At 39.5% G+C, this 24,408-nt stretch overlaps 1 protein-coding gene across 7 annotated transcripts in view; it reads right to left on the bottom strand.

Annotated features, from left to right (window-relative positions):
• znf423 (zinc finger protein 423) overlaps positions 1-24,408 on the bottom strand; it is a 401,236-nt gene that overhangs the window by 365,526 nt on the left and 11,302 nt on the right. For 3 of the 7 annotated variants that reach the window (XM_063066908.1, XM_063066909.1, XM_063066910.1), the window contains exons 1-2: positions 10,132-10,200; positions 8,166-8,247 (exon numbers count right to left, since the gene is read on the bottom strand). The exons of the other annotated variants lie outside the window; for them this stretch is intronic. In XM_063066908.1, the coding sequence (XP_062922978.1) occupies positions 8,166-8,178 (13 nt within the window). In that variant the 5' untranslated portion in view covers positions 8,179-8,247; positions 10,132-10,200. Of the gene's footprint in view, positions 1-8,165; positions 8,248-10,131; positions 10,201-24,408 lie in introns of those variants that run through there. 7 annotated transcript variants of the gene reach the window in all.

Genomic DNA, 24,408 nt, shown 5'->3' with positions numbered 1-24,408 from the left:
TTTCGTGACAGTTAAACACTTGCTTATACGAATAACCACCTGACGCAACTGGCAATCGCCTCTGATCTGGGCCAACATTTACATGCCGGGCGGCACCTAATTAATTAGCTTGTTTATTTCGGCTTTTTTCTTAAAGATATGCTGGGTGCATTCCGACTACCGCTGCAATGTATCGGTCCGTGGCCCGGAGGTTGGGGACCACTGCTTAAACTATGAAGCTGCCCTCGCCTCAGAAACCGATCAAACCACCCATGACTACTTTTAAATTCCACTTTCGCAACACTTTCATCACCATCGTCCAGTGCTTTCTGTTTCAGCTTATTAAGAAGACTGACTGATTTCTCCTTAAGTATAAGAAAACTTAACGGAGCACCACGTTTTGTACACCCATCAATCCACTCAAGCAATAGACTCCATTTTATCCATTACTGGATGCCGACTAAGAGAGACCACTTTGCTACAAGCAGAATCAACAGTAACATCAACAACTTTCAAAATTCTTTCTCTCTGCATATAAATAGTGTGAATGGTGGACGCAGGCAAGTTCAACGTGTTCACCACGATCAAAACGCTTAATTATGTCTAGTTTTACACTAAGTGTAACACCCTTACGAGCTCTTTCAGGCTTTTCCGATACTTTAGAACTCATCTTGCTAACGGATGCACAAAATAAATCAAGATAAAGCACGTGTTTAAGCAATGCCGGCTAGAATGCAGTTCCTGGGGAGGAGCTTGGCTGTTCGGGCGCGTGCTGCCTTTTATCGTAACAGTGAAAACACCTTCTGTTAGTGAAAACAGGTAACTAATGTAGGTCTTTCGTAACAGCGAGGTGCCGTAAAACAAAAGTTCGGAAAACGGGGACCACCTGTAACTGCAGTCTTCATCAATAATCAGTGACAATTAAAGGTAAAATATATGATCAAATGACAAATATAGTGCCAAGGAATGAGTTTCAGAAAAATATACAGTACAAGTCAAGAAATGAAAAAGGAAATAAAACATGGAACAAAGAACAACATTCACAAGTTCCACCCAATAAATACAGATCCAGAATCATTTACATCCAATTTAAAAATAACCTTAAGGACAAAAGTAGGCTAATGTTGCAGTGTCTGAATTTCAGAACATTAATTAGTTTCAAATTTGGCCTCCCAGTATCTATACCAAGCAGTAAAATAAAATTTTGAGCAACACACATTGAATATTGGAGAAACTCAGCAAGTCAGGCAGAGGAGAATAAACAGTTGAAGTTTTGGGCCAAAGCCCTTCATCAGGACTGGAAAGAAAGCCAGAATAAGATGGAATATGAGGTGTTGGTCTTCATTCTGGGTAGCCTCCAGCCTGATCACAGGTACAGCAATGTCTCCAACTTGCGGTAATATCTCCCCGCCATCCTTCCTCCTCTTTTTTCATTCCCTATACTGGTTTCGCTCTCACCCCTTCCTTTGTCCTCATCTGCCCATCATCTCCCTCTGGGTCCTCTCCTCTTCCCCTCCTTCCCTTTCTTCCATGGTCCACTGTCCTCCATTAGATCACTGCTTCTTCTGCCCTCTACCTCTTCCACCTATCTCCTCCCAGCTCTTTACTTCACTTTGCACTCACACCGAGCAGTTGCCAGCTCATACTTCTTCCCCTTTCCCCACCTTCTTACTCTAGCTTCTGCTCCCTTCTATTTGAGTCCCAATGAGGGGTCTCAGCCTGAAACTGTTTACTCCTCTCCACATATGCCTCCTGACTTGCTGAGTTCCTCCCGTATGTTGTGTGGGTTGTTCAAGATCTCCAGTGTTGGCAGAATCTCTTGTGTTTATGAAATAATATTTTGTTTTCTTACACTAGATACATAAATGAGTTCAATTTGGTTTCCACCAAGAGCCTCAGATGAAGTGATACTGAATGAATCTATCCGTGTGTGTGAAGAAATATGTCTATCATGGTAGTAACTGCTGATCTGCAATGAACCAAGAGTTTTAAAGTCATGTTTACTATGAAATTCTTCCTGATGATCACAGGTTTCCTTCAATTAGACTGCAGCATTTACTACCATTTCCAAATGTCAAGTAATTCAAACACAGTGAAAGTTTTGTCTCAACAGTCCCCACCAAACCCATGTTGCATGTAGTGATAAAATACTTCTTGTGAGACCTCATTTCTGAGCACATTAAGGAAGGTGGTACAAAACCAGGCAACCACAAAAAAGCTTTCAAATCATAACAAAATATAATCATGACTACAATAGCAGAATTAAAATTCATTCTTCACCTTAAAAATTACATCATGTAAATAAGCTATACAGCTCAGTCCAAGTAGAAACAAATCACCTTACTTGTTTTATTCTCTTTTCCTGCAATCACTTTCCTAACCTAAACCTAATATTGATATTGATTTTTTGGATCTCCCCCTCCCCCTCCCACTTTCAAATCTCTTACTAGCTCTTCTTACGGTTAGTCCTGACGAAGGGTCTCGGCCCGAAACGTCAACTGTACCTCTTCCTAGAGATGCTGCCTGGCCTGCTGCGTTCACCAACAACTTTTATGTCTGTTGATTGATATTGCTTCAGCTGCAATAACTAACACCAGTAAAATATTCCCCAGTCTTGCACCCCTTAAAAAAAAAACACTTCTGGTTTCAACACAAGATGTCCGACAGTTAATCCCTCATTGACCAAACAAATAAGTTTAAGATTTCAAATGCATTTAACACTCTAAATTAACATACACAGCCTATAACTCGTAGAATAGCACAGCAGAAAATCAGGACGTTTGGTCCACTCTGAATCTGACCATGCCAATTCTGTGTCAACCATAATGCCAAGTGAAAGTAATCAACCTACTTGCACAAGGCTTTTTTTCCCTCCATTTCCTGTCTGATTCATTTGCCTGTCTAAATGCCTCTGAAACATCACTGTCGCAACTGCTTCCACCACTTCCCCTGGTAGCACATTCTGGACAAACACAACTCTCTGTGGGAGGAAAAAAAACTTGCCTTGTAGATCTCCTTTAAACAATGTCCCTCTCACCTTAAAACTGTGCTGTCTGGTACTGGACATTTTCAACCTGGGAGAAAAATAAATCTCTCTGTTCTGTCTATGGCGATCATGATTTTACATTCTTCAATAAAGTGGTCTATCAGCCTCTGAAATTCCAGAGGAAACAATCTAAGTTTCTTCAACCTTTCTTTAAAGCAAATACTCTTTAATTTAGTCAACATCTGGTGGATCTAAACTTCACCCTCTCCAATGCCTTCACATCCTTCACTGCAAACTTGGCCTGACTAAAATCTGATGACTTGCCAATGTTTATACTCAACTTACTGAGGAATATTAAGCCTTCTTTACTACCCCATCTATTTATGGTACCATGTTCAGGAAGCTTGGAACTTGCACCTGATGATCCCTCTGTGCATCAATTGTCCTACGGGTCCTACCATTTACTGTCTTTCTTCTTGCATTTCACCTCCCAAAGTGCATCCCCTCACACATCTGGATTAAACTCCATCTGCCATTTGTCTGCTTACATTTCCAGCCGGTCTATATCCAGCTGTATTCTTAGACAACATTCCTCACTCTTCAAACTCTGCCAATTTTTGTGTTGTCTGTAAACTTACTCATTGCCCCACATATATTTTCATCCAAATTAATTATATACATCATAAACAAGATATCTTGGCAATGATATTTGAAGAACACCACTAGTCACAGACCATCAGTTAGAATACTGCTCCCCATTATCTCTTTTCTTGGGCCGAGTTCATTTTGAATCCAATCTACCAAGTATCCACAGGTCCCATGTGGCTTAATGGAATCAGTCTACCATGAAAGACCTTGTTGAAAACTTTACTAACATCTACACACTCAACATCCACCCCCCTACTCTTATCAGTAATTTTAAAACACCTCCTCAAAAATATGAAGCATTTGTAAGAGTTAACCCTGCCTTAAACAAAGCCATGTAGACTGCCCTAAAATATCAACATGTCCCCTTCCCTCATCTCACAATTCGCCATGTCCTTTTATTTGGTTAATACTTAAGTGATGTACCTCATCCACTTCCTTGTGGTCCAGGCATGAATTTCCTCCTTTTTCTTTGAGTAGCCCTACCCTGATTCCAGTTACCCTCTGGTTTTTAAACATAAGTATAAAATGCCTTGGGACTCTCTTTAACCCTACCAACCAAGGGCATTTCATGACTCCTTTTAGCCTTCCTGATTTTCTGCTTAAATCCTCTCTTGCTTCCTTTAAGTTCTTCAAAACCCCTGTTCAGTTTCAGCTTCCTAAACCTTACATATGCTCCTTGTTCTTTTTGCCTAAACTCCTGCCATAGAATTAGATATCAGGATTTTTTTTTAACCTTAAATCAGCTCACCTTTTTGACTCTTTATTAACATTATTTACCTTTTCATGTGAATGTAATCCAGAAGACACTTGGATGATAATTCAGAGGCTTCAGATTTCCATTCTTTCAAAAAAGATTTCATATTACCATCAAAAATATTAGTTTATGAGCTTTATTTCTTCAAGCACATATAAATGCAACCCTTTCATGGTTTATTTGGAGCAGGTTTCAAATCTAAAATGGTAATTCAAATTATAGACTACATCAGAAAAAAAATCTAACAGATTTTGATTAAACAGAAAAAATTGTAAAGTGTATAGCTCGGGTGGTTGATGGTTGGGTTGCGTTGTTCTCCGATCTTGCAAATGTTTTGTGTTTTTTTCCCCAAAAGTATACTTTATTCAGAAATATTACAAAATAAAGTTACTTACATAAAAAAAATTTGTTGACCGAGTCCTTATTCAATAAATACTTACTTACAATAAATTATGCATTGACTCTCAGTCCATGTTCAAATTAAAGATGTTTACAATAAATCATTCGTTGACTCTCAAATCTTAGTCAAGAATTAAAAACTTATTTACAATAAAAAAAAATTAACAATAAAAAACCAGGCATTGACTCTCATTCCTTTACCGAAGTTCCTTTCCGGTCTATACATTTCCAGCCACTCCTGGGGCACCATGTTGATTCATCTATCCACACTGCTGATGAAGGGTATTTTCCTCCCCACCCAACCCCTCCCACTCCCATGGGTGGCAAACCTTAAGCTGTGGTCCTTCCCCAATGGGCCTTCGCGGTGGCTGCACCAAGTTTGAGTGCATCCCTCAGCACGTATTCCTGCAGCCGAGAACTTGCCAGCTGGCAGCATTCAGCCACGGACATCTCCATGTGCTGGTAGATCATCAAGTTTCCGGCTGACTAAAGAGTGTCCTTCACCGAATTGATATCTGCCAGCAACACCGGATGTTTGTCTCCGTGTGCGTCCCCGGGAACAGCCCATAGATCAGGGAGTCCCCAGTTACGCAGCTGCTGGGCATGAATCTTAACACTGTCCCTTCCATCCTCCTCCACACCTTCTTCGTGAACCCACAGTGTGCAAAGAGGTGAGTCACTGACTCCTCCTCACTGCAATCCTCCCATGGGCAGCGGGGTGTGGAGACAATAAAAAGAAGACATTTACATTCAATTCAGAACAGAGTAGATCTGGGAAGAAGTAGGGGAGTAAAGCAGAAGAAGCAAGTAATTATAAGTAGACTGAGAATTGGGCACAGCCACAGCAACCTTAATGGCACTCTGGCCATCATCAATAAGCATCCAACAGGTTTGTGCGATCTATGTCAGGAGACTGAAACAGTACAGCATATCCTTATTTCAAGCCGGAAATTTGCACAGGAAAGGCAACAAATGTTACAACAATTACACACAATAGGACTGGTAGAGAACAGTGTTAAAGGTTTATTGGAATGTGGGGACAGTGATCAGGGGAAGAAATGGTTGTTTAGTTTTTTAAGGGCGACGGGACTGGAAAGACAGCTTTAACGTGAATGGACAATGAAGGGCAATAAATTCTGAAGATGGCAGTAATGCAACAGTGTGGATGCCAACTGCCGTAGAAACTCAAAGAAGAAGAAGAAGAAGAAGGGTGTGGAGACGACATTCCGGGCAAACAGGAGGGATCTGACTGGGAAGGCCCCTCTCAGCGCCAGCCAGGCAAGGTCTTTGTGCCTGTTGGTGAGATCTGGCAATGGGGCATTTTGCCAGATGAACTGGACGGTCTGCTCAGAGGAACCACCCCACTGTGTCCATCTCGTCCTTCTCCTGTAGCACCTGCAGGACCTGCAGGACATTACGTGCTAACCACTGTCTGATAGCCCTGTGGTCAAAAGCGTTGATCTGGAAGAATGTTTCTACGAAGGACAGGTATGGCGGCAATGACCAGCTGACGGGGGTGTTGCGCAGGAAAGGGGCCAGACCCATCCTTCATAGCCAGGGCGACAGGTAGAACCTGGGCACACAGTGGTACTTTGTGCCTATGTATCTGGGATCCACGCACAACCTAATGCAGCCACACACGAAGCTGGCCATCAGGGTGAGGGCGACATTGGGGACGTTCTTGTCCCCATTGTCCAAGGACTTGTGCATGGTGGTCCGTCTGACCCGCTCTATCTTGGATCCCCAGACGAATCTGAAGACGGCGCGGGTGATTTCCGAGCTGCAGGAGCGGGGGACGGGCCACACTTGCGCCAAGTACAACAGACCTGAGAGCACCTCACACCTGATGACCAGGTTCTTGCCCGTTATCGATAGGGAGCGCCCTCCCCACAGTCCCAGTTTCTGGTTCACCTTGGCAGTCCGCTCCTGCCAGTTCTTCCTGCAGGCCTTGGTCCCTCGGATTCAATTGTGATGTGGGGAGGAAATCTCATCGCTGATTGGTCACGTGGCAAACTTCGTGTGTTGTGGTCTGGAACTTTGCCACGCAACCAATCAGCAATCATTCTCCTTCCCACATCACAACTGAGTTTCCAAAATGATAACCAATCAGCTGACTGATAAGTATATGAAGGCAAAGCATTCAGAGGATATACTACAATTAACAGTGCACTGATGATGTCTTCTCGTAAGGTGACGAAACGTTTGCAAGTAAATTGTCAAGGTCGGAGAACAATGCAATCCAACCACAAACAGAAATAGAACGCAAGTTCAATATTAAAGAAAAGTAGAATGAAGATACCCAAAGAAAACCATTTGCTATTATTTGCTGAACTAATCATTCCAAAACAGAGTTTAATCCTTGGCGTCTCCTCAACAATCTCACCTAAAATAGTATTGAGTGCCCTGCACCTACCTTCAGATGAGACACATGTAAAGCCCTCCTGCAGGCAAACAGTTTGAAGGCAATTACTGTCTAGGTTCAGACTTCAAAACTATTCTGAAGAGCTATTACCCCTCCACAATGAAAATAATCTCCAGAAAGATTTAAAATAACCTCCCACTAAGAAATATGACTGCAACACTAAATTCATGCTAATTTTGATTATTAATCAAATTTTTCACAATAGTCCTGTTACTTATGGACAATTTAAGCTAACCTGAAATATAGTAATCAAAAGATTACAAGTGGTCACCTCCAGAATGACACATAGTAGAACTTCACTTTCAAGGTTAAACAGATGTTTCTGTTATTTGAGACACTATTTCAGGAAACAATGATAAACTGAAAAGTGTAGAGAAGTAATTTACTCTCATTTAAAAAAAGAAAACCAGACTGCTTTCACATTGTTAACTGTAACACATGTCCTATGATGGTTTTTTGGAAGTTTTAGGTGGAAATCCTAATATTGAATAGTTTATTCCAAAAGATGACCAATGATTCCTGGCATCTTAAAGTGATAAAATTATTGCTTTATCAATGACTACAATAAAAGGGTGGCATTAGTTTTAGATTCACTCTGGTCTTCCAAAACCCAATTCGGAGCTCCATTTAAACCCAATACCAATCCTGCACCACATGTTAAGCACCAAATTTTCAACATGGCAAAAAGGGATGAGTGAGCCAGCCATGGTTCAGGTGAATTCAACACACTGTCAGAGTTGAAATTAATCTCATCTATGTAGTTAGAAGCTAAATGGGAAAAACAAGCTTGTCAGCAACATCCTTCCAGTGATCTGGGTTTATATTAATCTTTTAGACCGGTTTGCCATATTTTCAGAAAATGCAAATTAAATTCAGTAGAAATTCAGTTTTTAATCATTCTGGTACCACACTCAACTCCAAAGGCAAGCAAGCAACTATAGCCAAATAACCTACACAAGTTTATAAGCTGATCTTACCTGCTGGCAGCATGGTTCAGCTCAGATTTAGCTATAGTATGAAGACACCCCTGAGAAGACTGTTGGTTGTACCCTGAAACGACTATACGTGTGAACACTGTATTAGTAACCCACAGTAATCCGTTCCAGATTCAGCACAAGAAATTCAATAATAATTTATTAGTGGCAAACAAATAAGTTCATAAGTGTGTCAAATGGAATTTAGTAAACTGTACCATCCCAATTCTAAATGAGTAAAATATGAACACAGAAGAATGGCTGTCATATTATGAGGTTTACCATGGCTATCATGGAACAAAAATGCTTCCTGACTTTTGCAATTATTCTAAAACTTCAAACTTAAAGCAAAAGCTTCTAAGAACACTGAATCTTGAAGCAATTATACACAAGCTATTATGTACAATGCCACTGATTGTAAATCCAAATTACCTTTACTGATGCCATCAGATTAACATTAATAATTTAAATCCAAGGTTACAATAATTATATCCATATTTACTTCAAAGTTATTGGTAATAATGAAACCAAAACTTTAGATTAAAACCAAGTAAGAATCCTACAAAGATCAGCCAAAAATCTATGTATTTTGTATAGTAGCCATCAGTAGCAAAACGTGAAGCACAATATAAAACAAAACTAAAATTAAAAATCGGAAAGCTCACCTGCTGAGTCTCTCTAGCACTTTCTACATTTAGTCTAGATATTTAGTATCTGTGGCATTTTCTTTTGCTTTTTAATGGAAGAATACCATTACATGTAGTATGGCTTTTACAAGATAGCTTTAATTTGTTTCTGCATCAGTGTTTCAGATAAAGGAAAGGGGCAGGGAGAACACCCCTGCTGATTGAGTTTCTCCATTCTTGCGTTTACAAAGGATCACCCTCCATGGCTACTCAAACTTCCACACGGCTATTCCACTTAAGAGTTATTGAGCAATGCATGCACGTGCCAATGGGAAAGGGATTGCTTTACACAATGTCCTTTTATCCTTAGGAACATTAAATGGATTCCAGAAGGTTGGAAATAAAAGCTTCCATTCTCTGATCCCTTTAAGATTTTAATGTGAAATTAAGTTTGAAGAGCTTGAACCAGTTCTTTTTGGGCACATACCAAAAGTACAAAACCAGCAATAACTAGACAGCAACAGAAACCGGTGAAATTTGAAGCAAGGCTGAAAGAGTGTGCAGGTGTCCTTTCCTTAGTTTGACTAAGCTCCAGAACCCATTCTCATTTCCATTGTCTTGTCTGACCCAAAGACAAGAAGGTAATAAAGCATTTATTTCTCAGTCAGCAAATAACCTATAAGTTATTTATATGCAAGAATGAGAGACTGAAAATGCTATTCGACACAGATTTGGTCAGTAAGTTGCTCATATGGTATAATAATCAGTGTATTTTAAATCAAGTGAGAATATAACTTCGGGCATTTTAAAATGCTGTAATTTAACTGAAATTCTGGTATCAATCGACTCAAAGGGTGAGGCTTAAATCATGCAATGACAACTCATGAGATCACATTAGCCCAACAGTACACTCATCTTTTCATTTATTTTTGTTTACATCATGACTTCCATTCATCCAACTTCAAATTCTGCACTACCCTTTACAGTATTTCTATTTTCCATACTATCTTTCAGCACTTAGAATAAATTTGCTATCATGCATGTTAAACATGAAAAATCCAGTTTTGTTGGTGTTTTATTTACTGGATTCTAACAGTAAAAATAAACAAATTTACATCAAATTTCACTAGAATGTTTACTGTATTGCCAGTCATGAAGCAGGCTTTTCCTTCAGTGTTAAGCTAGCATTCCAATTAAACAGAGAAAAAATGATTGTCTCCGAACCCTTGAAATGGTTTTAACTTCACAATGTTGGATAAAAATTTTGATGTAGATCTGTTATACAACCAGCAATGTTGCACTTCAGTTTATGACTGCTTTCATTTTAGTCACATTTAATTCACCTGTTCAAGCCAACTTTTCCTGCCGTGCTCCATACTGTGCGTAATTCAGACAACAGGCCTTTTAGTAATGGAAAGTGTTTTCCCTCAGGAAGTTATTCTCGGTTGCATTGTGCAATTGAGATTGATGTCCTGAGGGAAACATTTTCCATTCCAAATTTACCTACACTAAACTGTTTTTTTTAATCAAACGTACCTGAAAATATAACAAAGGGGGAAAAATAATAAAGATTTGGAAGAGCCAAGAATTTCCCTGACTTCTCAACCAGTTTATTCGGCAAGTTACAGAATCAGGAAGATGTTATGTTCAACCACCGACAATAACATTAATTAATCACAGTGAAGGCAGTGAAGATGGTCAGGAAGAACTCTGACAAGTTTGATAATTTGTCATATTAGCACAACGAATCCCTGCAAGGAATCAATGAGGTGTGCAAATGAGGAAGATTCACCGTAAAAGGAAACACGAGATTACTTAGGATATATAGCATACAAACAAGTAACTCAATTCAACCAGTCCACACCTGTGCTCCACTCAAACCACGTCCTGCGTTTGCTCGTCCTAGTTTACCATCGGCATGACTCTCTTTCACCTTATTTGCTTGTCCAACTACCGATGTAACATTCGTTCGAACCATTAATTACAGTAGCAAATTTCACATTCTCATCAGTCTGCGGACAGAAGATTATTCTGAACGCTACACTTCGTGACTATCCCATATTAATTTCTTCTAGTTGTGCACTTCCACACAAGTGGAAACATTCCCTCCATATTCACATTGTGTAAAACTATCAATTCTAAAAGTTTCTATTAGGTCAATCCACATCTTTCTTTTCTAAAGAGGAGAGAGACAGTCTGTTGAACATCTCGTGATGATTATATATTACTTCGCATCTCCGGCATCTTGGTAAAGCTTCTCAACACTCTCCCTCACGTCTGCATATTATATGCTAACAACCACCAACGTTTCATAACAGATTTGGTCTAACTTCCCTTCCTTTCAAATCTATCTGTCCAGAAATTAAGTCTGGCATACTTGCCTCTCCCTCCTCGCTTTCTCCCCCTCTCTCTCCCCTACACGTTGCTTCACACCTTCTCCCTGTCTCACCCACCTCTTTTACCCTCTGTCTTCCCCATTCGCTCTATCTGTCTGCACCCCCACCATTCTTCATTTTCCATCTCATCTCTGTCTCTATCCTGTACAGCGACATTTTAAATAACATACTTCTCCAAATGAACTCCTAGATATTTGCTGCCAAGTGTTGCGAAAGGGCGACTTGGCTGAGAATGACAATGTAAATCAAAAATTCAAGTATGCAGTATCACCTTATTTACCATTACTGGACAGGTCTGACAGCAAAAATATGAGATACCTTTTATTCTTTTAGTTCCTCAGCATGTGTGATTTTGAGTTGCAAGACTATCATTTAAAAGAACACAAAAAGCAGGTATTTTGTTAAGCACTGAATGTTTTTGTCGATGGCTTGCATTACAAACTTAAACAAAATGTTTATATTTTGCCAAAGGTGTTCTAAATATTTCACAAGGAAGGTTAAGCCTAGTTTATGTAATTGGACACTTTCCAAACCCAAGGTCAGAGCTTGTTTATAAAATAGCCCCAGCTTTCAATCATATGCTTCCACTTTTAAACTAGTTTCTGAGAAGTGATTTGACATGGAAGATAGTTGATAAAATGAATTAATTTGCATAATGACAGCAAAATAGCAAATGTAATGGGTGATTAAAACAAACAACATATTTACATATTGTATTTGTTGCAGTACGACTTTTGATACTTTGAAGAAAAAAAATCTTTTTGCTCGAAGTCACTTGACTATCTTCAGTTTTCCAAGGTTTGACTTAAAACTCTTAACTGGTTACCCACTATATGGTATTAAAGTAAATATAATTAAAGATAATTTCGGTAAGCACAATAGGTATTACCTTTTCCAATTGATTGATTTTGCACAGCATTTAAACATTCTCTCCTATGGGTTTTTCTTTCTAACTAGAATTTATATATTTATCCCAATTGGAAGCAGGAGAAAAATTACTTGTGATCATAACTTCACTGTCAGTAAAGATGGAAAAAGCACATTAAGTCGTTATGTTCAAAAGAGAACTGGACAAATACTTGAAGGGGCAAAAATACAAGGCTAAAGGGAATGGGACCAATTGGAGTATAGCACTGAAGCAGTGTCACAGAGTGGTACCTAAGTATTTAAATGCCTTTTCTCTACGTTGTACTATTTATTCAGGTTTCTGAGATGATACTCAAATCCTTGGATTAGCTAGAAGTTAGAATGGTAAATAATACTCAGAAAAACATTCCGCATCTTCCTCAACCAGAAACACTAAATGAACAAGAGATTCACAATCTACTGAGGGCAAGATCTGTGACATTTAGGGCTGGCAATTCAGAGTGATAAAAGTAGTCCAGGTATGGCCTCTGGAAGGTCACTGCAAGAGCAGAGAGGCAGTTCTTACTAAACTGGAATCACCGACAAACGCTCAACAGCATGCCGGGGTTTGCACAATAATACTTCTACAAGGCAAGATCAGTTAGCAGAAGTGACAATGACCCATCACTCCCAGATGAGTTCTATGTCTTTTATGTATGTTTAGATAGAGAGAACTATGACACACCCACACAAGTCTCCACATTTCCTGACGACCCTGTAATCTGCAACTGGATCTTTAGCTTCCTCCTCGGCAGACTTCAATCAGTGGTCTCACCTCACGGACCATTAACTCTGGTGCACATTAAGGCTCAGTGCTTAGCCGCTCCTCTACTCCCTCTACACACAACTGTGTATCTAAGCACTGCTCCAAAAGTATACACAAATTTGACGACAACATCATTCTTGTTGAACAAATCATAGGTGGTGATCAATTGGAATTGGTTTATGTGTCACACATACTGAGATGTAGTGAAAAGCTCGTCTCACATATTGTTCATACAGATCAAACCATAACATGGTGCATTGAGGTAGAATAATGTAAAACAATTAACAGAATGCAGAAAACAAAATGTAACAACTATAGAAAAACTGCAATGCAGGTAGACAATAAGGTGCAAGATCAGAATGAGGTATACCGGGAGATCAAGTATCCATCTTGTCATACTAGGGAAACATCTAATAGTCTTCTTGCAGTGGAGTAGAAGCTATCCCTGGACTTGGTATGTATATTCAGGTTTTTGTATCTTCTGCCCAATGGGAGAATGGAGAAGAGAATGTGTTCTGGGTGAGTGGGATCTTTGATTATATGAGCTGCTTTACTGAGGCAGCAAGAAGCATCGACAGTGTCCCTGGAGAGGAGGCTGGTTTCCCTGATGTGCTAAGCTGTGTTCACAACCCTCTGCAGTTTCTTGCAGTCAAGTGCAGAGAAGTTGCCATACCAAGCCGTTATGCATCCAGATGGGTTACTTTCTATGATGCATATGAGTCAGCGTACAGAAGCACCTGATTGAGTGCTGCCACAACAACAACCTCATAGTCACCATCAGTAAAAGTAAAGAAATGATTGTTGGCTTCAGGAAGGGGAACATGCACCAGTCTGTTTTGGGGGATTGGTGGTGGAGAGGGTAAGCTGCTTTAAATTCCTGGGTGTTAACATATTGGATGACGTATCCTGTGCCAAGCATATCACAAGGATGCAACCACAAGGAAGATGCACCAGTGCCTTCACTTCCTTAGAAAGTTAATGTCACCGAATATTCTTCTACAGATTTGAAAGAATCTTCATGGGCTGCATTGTGGTCTATTATGACAATTCAAATGCATTGGAAAACAAGTAACTGCAAAAAGTGGACTCAGTCGAATATATCAGTTGGATCCCTCCTACCAATGAAAGTATCTCCCTCAAATAGCAACATCTATCATCAAAGATCCCCAGGATCCAGGCCATGCCATCTTCACACAGCTGCCATAATGCAGGAGGTATACAAGCCTGAAGTCTCCATACCACCAGGCTCAAGCAGAGCTACTTCCCTTCAATCATTTGCTTCTTGAACCAACCTGCACAAAGTGAATCATAACCTCAGCAGGCACCATTATGACCACTTTAAAGCCTTTGGGGTTTCTTTTTGCTCAATTTTGCTTTCTTTTATAATCTCGTATAAGATATGTTTAATTTCAGTTTTCCTTGTGAATGCTGTGACATGCTGCAGTAAGTTTCCATTGAACTTGTGCAATTGACAACAAAAGCAACTTTGACTTTGTACAACCTCAAAGGTCCACTTGCCTCTGCTCTGCCCTGTCTCTCTCTCTCTCTCTCTCTCTGTCTATCTCTCTCATACTCTCTCTCACTCACTAACCATACCAAACAACCACTTTGGAGGGAGAAGGGAAAAGGAAAAAGACAAATTATGGAAATTAGGTGCAGCTGAATCTCAGCCAGCATTGACAGTCACAGTGCAGCATCTGAGGGAGCAGGTTTCTGTTTCCATTAAGGCACAAACAGAAGACATCCAAATTCTCAGCAGGGCCTCAAGCTAGTGTTATCAAAGCCTTCCTTCTGTCACCCAGAAGCAAAATGGCATACCTCTACAAAAGAGGTATGCCACTAACAATTCAGCTCCAGAAGAACAAAATACCAGTTAGATTTATAGATTTATACAGTAGGGAAACTATTTTGTTTATTATGTAGTTCACTATTTAATACATTGTGATAAACACTAGAAATACATTTGCATTTCCTTTCCATAAGTTTATGGAACAGGTGCAGGGGTGAACTGAGCTTTTTTGGCAGATATGTACGAGATCGTCAGTATCAAACGATTTTACCAATGTCAGTTACTCATAATGTCAGGTTATCTCAGTTAATGCAATTTCTGCACTTTGATTTTCCTCTGGAGCCGACTCCTTAACGTCACTCAGAGGGTGCACGTGTTGCAGCATCTTTCCTTCACTCACAGCTGCTTTCTGGGTAAGTCAGATAGTCAATAAGGGAGGTCTTGGAATGAAGCCATCCTCATGGTCAGGTGATCAGCAGCATGCCTCAGAGCAACTGGAAAGTATAATCATTTGCATTATGCTAAGCACACATTTTTAGACTTTCTTACTACTCAAAGGTCAAGTCATCATTTCAGTCACACATTAAGAGATCTCTCAAGTGGGTGTTTCAAAGGAAAGAGAAGGCTTCTTTAGCTTTAGTGCAATCTTTGGACCTTTAATTAAAATAAGAAGAGCAATTTCCAAAGCCAGCCCGATATTTGCAAAGTACACTGCAAAAATGGTCTACAGCTTGAAACTCTTTGTCACTCCTTCGACTATTGAAGGCCAAGGTTTTGCCCACTTTCTTATATAATAAACCACAAGTCTATAATATTGCCTTTTATCAAAATGTATCAATTCAATTTTACAATGATAACCAATTAATACAAAATCTCATTCATTTCAAAATAGGGATTTCTCTGGACTCAAAATTATGTCCCTGTGCTAGGAAAATAACATGCAAAAGCAACAGCAGAATCTGTCTTGAAGTCTTAGTGCTTTCATGGCTTGACCAGTACTGAGATAAGACAGTTGTCAGGTTGCACGATAGTCAACCTAATATGGAGACTTCAGTGAGAGTACTTCTCTGTAAGAATCCTCATGGGTACCAGATGAAAGGATTAAATAATTCTTATGGATGTGCTGAGAAATCTTCAGAGACAGAGTTGTTAATTAGATAGGGAAAGGATGCCTTGTTTGTTGCTTTGTTGATGCTTGATGGGTGCCTTGTGAACAATTTATCCTTTTTTAAAAAAGCTGGTCAGCTGTTAGATCCAGACAATGGTCTGGCTTTCAGAAACAATAGTAGGTAAGGTCTATAATAGCTTAAGTATTAAGTCACACTGTAATTATTAGCATCAGACTTTGGTAAATTCAATATAACGGCAAGATAATGTGGAAACTGCCCAATACTTCCCCACTTATTCCATCCACGTCAGGCCACAAAACTTACAGTAACACACACAAAATGCTGGAGGAATGCAGCATGCCAGGCAGCATCAGGCAGGATGGATTTCCAGCATCTGTAGATTTTCTCATCTTTGTGACAAAACTTAAGGTGCAGGAGTCCCAAGAAAATCTCACGGCCCTGTGGTATGTGACTAAATCTCAGCAAATGTGTTTCACCACAATTACCAAGATTTAGTCACATACCACAGGGATCAGTGGTTGATCTCAGCTGTTTACATTACAGCATGTATCGAGATTTGGTAACATGAAAATAGTGGAAATACGAGCAATGAGGATGATGCAAAGAGACTTCAACAATTTAAACAAGATGACTATGGGGACAATTAAATGGCAGATGCAGTATAACACGAGCAATCATTTGTCCAACTTGCTCAGCCTCCACAAACACCAGCTAGAAGACTTCAGGATTGATGACAAAAGTAATGGAAGACAATGAAAAAGTATTCAGTGTTCTCAGGAAAGTACTTCAGGATGCTGCCCAAGTGGTGCTTTGCTATGTTTACCAATATGTCAATTTTAACTGTTTGCTGCACCAATTAGTTTGCTTTCAGTGACTAATTCACAAGGAAACCAAGATCTCTTTGTAAATCAACATTTGACAATCAATGACTATTTAGATAACTCTCCCTTTCTGCTTTCCTACCAAAGTGAATAAATTCCCATTTATCCATGTTATGCAACATCTTCCATACATTTGTCCCTTGAACAACTCATTTAACTTGCCTTGAAATCTCTTTGTATCTTCCTCACAACTCACGATCCTACTAGCTTCAGGCTTCCAGCAAACTGAGAAATACTGTATTCAGTTCTTTCACTGAAATAACATAAATATTATGAATAGCCGGGACCCAAGCATCAGGCCCTGTGGTACTGGGCCAGTTACTACCTGTCACATTAAGAAAGTCCCATTTATTCCTGCTCTATTTCCTGTCAAGCAATGTTCATTCAATGCCATTGTAATACCAGCAATCCTACATACTTTAATTTTGCAAACTAACTTCTAATGTAGTACTTTATGAAAGGGCTTCAGAAAATCCAAATACACTACATTCACAAATGTTCCTCTTCTTTGAGGCTCCGTTGGTCAGTTGCATCCCAGCTGTCTTCATGATACACAAGCTAGGGCAGTTGGAGGGGCAAGCTGTTGCACATGGTGCAGGCTCCACCTTTCCACGCAGCTGACGAAAAGTTTGAAGTTCAAAGTAGAATTTATTCTCAGAGTATGCGGCCATACTTAGCAGCAAATCTATAGAACTGTAACTGTAAATGTCAGGAACTATAAACTGTAAACAAACTGTGCAAATGCAGAACATAAATAAATAGCAACAAATAACAAGAATGAAATAACAATATAACAGTTTTGAAATGAGTCCTGAAATGAGTGTAGCTATCCCCTTTTGTCCAAAAGCTTGGTGGTTGAGGAGTAGTAACTGTTCTTGAACCTAGTGGTGTGAGACCTGAGGCACCTCTACCTTCAAACTGATCGCAATGGCAAGAAAAGAGCATGGCCTGGGTGATGAGGATCTTTGATGACAGATGCTGCTTTTCTATGGCAACCTTTCATACAGATGTGCTGAATGGTTGGGGGAGCTTGACCCACTACCTTTTGCACGATTTTCCACTCAAAAGCATTGGTATTCCCATACCAGGCAGTAATGCAGTCAGTCAGCACACTTTCTACCATACATCTACAGAAGTATTGCAGAGACCAATACAGCTTGGCACCAGTAGCGTCGCAGAGGTTGCCAGCTGGCATTGAACTTAATGTAGGACTGCCTTAGGAACTCCAGCTCCGGATTTTTCCTCAGGGTTTACTCCCGAAGCCTTCCCCATGAGTGCATATAGTCACAAGGCAGCAGAGATTTGAGATCAGAATTGTTCTTCTCCCAGATGAGCTGCCAGCCATGGCTGACAAGCCCCATACACCCAAACTGCTCTTTTTCTCTTGTACAACTTACAGTACATTCTCAAATAACTCCAGAGTTTTGCCTAATATATTTATCAAACAAAATTAATCTATTGCAAGTCAACATTAACTTTCCTTGACATCAGAAAATCTGCAAATGCTGGAAATCCTAAGCAATACACACAAAATGCTGGAGGAACTGAGCAAGCCAAGAGGCATCTATGGAAAAGAGTTAACAGTCGATGTTTTGTTCTTCATCAGGATTCTACTACTACACTGCGAAGTCTCTTCCAGGGATGCCTGCCCTGAAAAAGTTAAATCTTCCCTTCAACGGGAGTTCAGTATACTCTCTCTCACTGCTCTCCCTCAGTGATCTCTGTAGCCCTCCAACTCTTCGACCACGTGCTCACCCAGACCCATTTCTGTCCAGATGAAGGGTCTCGGGCCGAAATGTCACCTGTTTCCTCTTTTCCATAGATGCTGCCAGGCCTGCTGAGATCCCCCAGCATTTTGTGTGTGTTGCTTTTGACTTTCAGTATCTTGTCGATATTGTTTAAGTGTCTAGTTATTAAATCCTTCATAAGGGGGAAAAGCAGTTTTCTTGGTAGTTAGTCCTATCTTACGTGTTTCCTCTCACTTCCCATTTAAATACAGACCATCTTCAGGTCACAAATGTACAATTTATAGACATTTGCACATGCAAACAATTTCCCTATTACCATACTCCAAAGTTCAACACATGTAAATACTTCCAATCCTATGAACTGCACGAGTTTCCTCTCTGTCTCTCTCCACTTTTAGTTACTGCTTTTTTCTAACTCAACCTTATAAGTTTTTGATGTCATTTATTATACTACTATGAAGGTATGGTTAGAAAATATCAAGTGATTTTCATATACTTTCTGATTTAAAAGCCAAAATCACCTTAAAGGCATCCGTCAATATGGAACCTATTTGTTATCCTGGGATGGCTTGTAATGTGGTTACATTTGACACCCTCCAATCTGCGAAGAACATTCCATATCTATGTAATTTTGGAAGAAGACAACCAAAGCCTTTTCTGTATCCATAGCTACCTCTTTTAGTACTCTGGGATACAGATTATAAAACCCTGGGGATATATCAGGTTTCAGTCCTATTAATTTTTTCAACACTATTTTTGTTCTAATATTAATTTTCTTTAATTCCTCCCTTCATTACAACCTTGGTTCCCTGACACTTCTGGGAAGTTATTTTTTCGTCTTTCATGAAAGAGAACAAAAATATCGCTTAATTATTCAGCCATTTCTTTGCTCCCCATTATCCTTTTTCTTACTGTAAAGAACCTACACTTTGGGTCCAATCTTCTTCCTTATACTTGTCAAACTTCAACAGTTCACTTTTATGTTCCTTTTAAATTACTCTTATATTCTATTCTCACTCTCTTAGTCAATCTCCTGGTCCCTTTTGTTGAATTCTAAAGTGCTACTAATCCTGATCCATGTTCATTTTACTTGGAATTAATTATTATTTTTCTATAGATCTAATAGTATCCCTATTAGCCATGGTTGGATTCCTTCCCTTTTAGTGTTTTACCCCAAAAACGACTGTATAACTTCTGCAGCTTTCGCTTTTATTCCTTTAACTCTTTCAGCAAGATTGCATTTTTCATTAGTTCATTAGTTCCTATGGAAACCACAATAAAAAGAATCCTCCTCTTGCAACTAATCGTAAAATGTCCTTAACCTTAGTAGTTTGCAGGGAAGATTTTCAGGGTTCACCTTCATGACAGCAAAAAAAATAAAGGAATATCTGAAATTCCAGAGTTTGTACACACATGTGAATAAGATGTTTCACACATTAGGACAGAGCCAGATGTAGCAGTTCATTTAAGGTAGTGGATGAAATGTTTGTCAGGAAAACATTGGAATAAATACAATTTATCTCTTCATTCTCAAGTTAGCTACCTTCTTAATAAACTCATACACTCCGTGGCCACTTTACTAGATACACCTGTACACATGCTCATTAATGCAAATATCTGATCAGCTAGTCATATGCCAGCAACTCAGTGCAGGTATGGTCAACAGGCTCAGTGTTGCTCAGAATGGGGAAGAAATCTAATCTGAGTGGCATTGACCATGGTGCCAGGGTGGTTTGAGTATCTCAGAAACTGCTGCTCTCTTGGGATTTTCATGCACAGTTTCTAGAATTTACAGAGAATAGCACGAGAAACAAAACATATCCAATGAGTGGCAGTTCTCCGGACAATAAAAACTTGTTAATAAGAAAGATCAGAGTAGAAATACCAAACTGGTTCAAACTGACAGGAAGACAACTGTAACTCAAATAACCACACATTACAACAAAGGTGTGCAGAAAAGCATCTCTGAACACACATCATGTCAAAGCTTGAAGTGGATGGACTACAGCTGAGGAAGCCCACACTGGATTCCACTTCTGCCCCTAATAAAGTGGACAGTGAGGGTATATTCCATGTGATGAAAGTTCTACCACAGTTTTAAGACATGTAGTTTCAAATTGTGAACAACAATAATAAAGAGATGGCAATATGTGTCCAAATCTCAGTGTAAGGAATATTTCAACGTGGTCTTGCTTTGTGCCCCTCAGTCTTTCTCTGCCTGAATTGTACAAATGAAGAATCTGGGAGGTGCATTGTAATTTGGAGGGGTCTTGATATGTGGATGTTACAACAACAGTGCAAAACAGTAGATGGAATAAATATTTAACATGTTTTTTTTGGAGAAAACAGCCATTCACTCAGGACACCCTGCCTCTGACATACACACATCATCACTATAACCGAAATGCTTGGTCCAATTTCAGGTTTCTGATCATTGATAACCTGCAAGTTGTTGAGGATGGGGGGGGAAATACTGTAACTACACTGAACATAAAGTCTGTTTTGATCCCCAGAGATGGACTGCCACTCCCAGTATAAATGTTAGTTACTTGGCACTTATCTGCCCAAGACTGGATGATATTCACATCTTACTCTCCAGTTATCTGGGTGACTCAAATAGTTATGGACACCGTACAACATCAGACAATCTTTATTTCTGACTTTTAAACTAGATAAAATATAATAAATGACACATGGAAAGATAGTGCACTGGACACTCTCCTCACGACCTCATACAGAAATATCCTGGAGCTGAGAAATGGTCTCACATTGTCTTCCTTTCTGTCAAGTTTCAGAGCTTTCTGTCATAAATCCCACTGATGTCAGTTTTACTGGAGTTCTTTTATTCAATAGAAATTTAAAATGCTGAGGTGTTGTCATGATCTTTGCTAGAAGAGAGTTTGTCTCCAATTCAAGACCAAGTTCCCCCAGTACAATAAAAATGCAGCTCCAGGTCAACAACTCCTTGACTGAAGAACATGAAAGCACAGCCCTTATACTAAACATACTAACTAAAGATTATACTGATTGATCTAAGTGGTAAAATAATGGATAGATCTAATATAGGTACCCCAAAGGATGTTGCATTTATGGACTTTCAAAGACAAATCATGAAAGTATGTCATGACAATTTAATTCATTAAATAGGAAAGTATTTGCATTATAATAATGAAAAGAAAGAAACACTGCAGATATTGGAATATTGAAATAGAAAACAAAAACTACTGTTAATATTCTACAGGTCAGGCAGCATTTGTGGAAAGAGAAATGCAGTCAATACTTCAATTGCCAACCTGAAACATTAACTCTGTTTCTCTGTCCACAGATGCCACCTGACCTGCTGAGCATTTCCAATATTTTCCACACTAATAGCTGGAACTTAACATACAAAATTGACTGAGGTATAGGAGGAGCAAAACTATCATAGATATCTGTTGTTCTGATGGGAGAGAATGAGGCAGTGGGATCCCAGTAGTGGGTATTAGGACCATTGCTTTCCTCGTTGCATACAATAATCCTTCGTTATCAGTTTGCCAATGCAGTAAATAGTGAACAGGATAATAGCAGGCAAGCGGGATAAAGACAACCAATGTAATGAATTGACATGTAGGACATATAGGAGATGCTTAATAATGCATATAGACACTAGGTAATGCACTTTGGTAGATATAACATGCATGGCTGCACAATCTAAGACAAAATGATTGTGCTGGCATAGGGTGGGGGGAGTTGGATACAAGAACAGAAGGATCAGAGGAAGCAAGTTCACAGATGTTTGATTGTGGCATGACAAGTTATTAAGATAACAAAGGGGATTTTTGGAAAATAGCAAATTTGAACACAGACGTTAGTCTGTCACTATGGCTCTTTGTAAAGCTTTAGCTAAGCTTATGCTACACTTTTGCACCTGATTCTGGGCACGAACATCAGAGTATACCAAGATCCCTCAACAGAGTACAGAATGACTAATATAAGGACAGAATTAGGCCATTCAACCTATTCCAATCTATTCAGCCATTCCATCACGATGGCTGTTTTAAATCCCATTCACTCACCTTCTCTGCATAACTTTTAACTCCTCCTCCCACCCACCTTAGCAATCAAGAAATTAATATCTCTGCCTTAAACACACCCAATGCCTCCACAGTCCTCCAGGGCAATGAATTCCACAGATTCACCACTCTTTGAAGAAACTCCTCCTCACCTCAATTTTAAAGTGCCATTGTATCCTAGACTCTCCTATGAAAGGAAACTTCCTCTACACGCCCACTCTAGCCAGGTTTTTCAGTGTTCAGTAGGTTTGAATGAGATTCCTCCCTCATCTTTCTGAGCTCCATTGAGTTCAAGCCCAAAGACATCAAGCACTTATCATGTTAGGCCTTTCATTGATGAGAACATTTTTGTGAATCTCCTCTCAACCTTCTCCAAGGTCAGCACATTTTTCCTTAGACATAGGGCTCAAAATTACTCACTATATTCCAAATGTGGTCCTGACCCATGCTAAATCTACATCTTCACTTATATCTTCTAGTCCTCCTGAAATGAATGCGAACATTGCATTTGCTGCCTTCACTACCTACCTGTTCTGAAACCAGGGATAATGGAAGAACTACGATTAGATAGGGATTCCTTTTACATAAGAAAATCAGGAAACAAGAGAGGAGTAGGCCATTTGGCCTTCTGCCATTTAATATGAGCATGTCTTATCTGCCCTATGCTTTACCTCCTCTTCTGGACCAGTCCCATTGCCATCAATTTCCCCCAACTTCCAAAGATTCTCTTCTTCCTCTTTAAATACTCCCAATGATTTAGCCTCAATAATCCTCCAGGGTAGAAAAATCTTAGGATTCTCCACCTTCTCAGAATTGATCCTGTGTAGTTCAAGCTTAAAACTCCCACCCCCTAATCATCAAACTCCTGTCTACTCATTTAAGACTGTCCCATTAATGGAAGTGTCATGCCCCTTTCCCAAATACCTTGAAGCCAAGAAGTTCAAGAGGGAATCAATAAAGCTACATGAATTATAAAGTGTTGACAAAAGCAGAAGAAAACAATTTGCTTTTGCATATGGGTCAGTAACTATGAATCGGAGATCTTAGAGCCTCCCAAATTATTTTACAATTGACCAAGAATCCTTGGAGCATCTTCACATTTACAATTTAGTAAACAGCTAGTAAAGGAACAGAAGTGAAAATGAGGAGAAAGTATTTCACACAGTTACTCAGATCTGGACATTACAACCTGAAAGCGTAGTTCAATGAAATCTCTTAACTTTCAAAAGACAAGTAGATACAAAGAAGACTCATTTGTAAAATAGGGGTGAAGAAAAGCTGGCAACTCAAATTAATTAGAATGGATTTTCAAACCGCTGCCAGGGGTGTGATGAGCCAAATGAGCAACAACATTCCATGATATATATACACAACAGTACTGGAGCTTCATAGGTTGCTCTGTCATTTTCATCTACATTTGTTAAACCAAAACTTGTTTCATGATAGTAGCAATGCTGTAGGTAGATCAGTCTACCAAGGCAGGTTGTTGTTTCCCAGTAAATGGATGCAAAAGGTAAAATCACATTAACAAGCCACCATCTCAACCTCACTTTTCATGAAAACTGAGTGGAAAGAGTACAGGAAGTTTGGCAAATGTCAAATAACCAGTGGATTCAGGATTCTTCAGAGCAGTCCAGTGCACAAGACACATATCTTAGGGCTCATTCTGTTAAGAGTCAGAGCCCACTTCAAAGGCCCCTGTCCACAATTTCATTTCATAGCCAACTATCCAGTTCATCCTCACTCCTAACCCTGACTAACAAAGTCAAAAAGACCATATGCCAGTTACAAAATAAGATGACAGTGGCAGACAGCATCCCTGCTGGAATTCTCAACTTGTTGGTTGTAAGTTCACAACCTCATTTTCCACATCTGAGAAGAGGACATGTAAGAGAATCTCTGGGACACCATAAATATAACAATCTTCATAAAATCCTCCAAATCCATGAGGA

Source organism: Mobula hypostoma, chromosome 14 (genome assembly GCF_963921235.1).
Source record: "Mobula hypostoma chromosome 14, sMobHyp1.1, whole genome shotgun sequence".
Lineage (NCBI taxonomy): Eukaryota > Metazoa > Chordata > Chondrichthyes > Myliobatiformes > Myliobatidae > Mobula > Mobula hypostoma.
The sequence above is the reverse complement of the archived record's forward strand: the minus strand, read 5'-3'. Positions and strand labels throughout refer to the sequence as shown.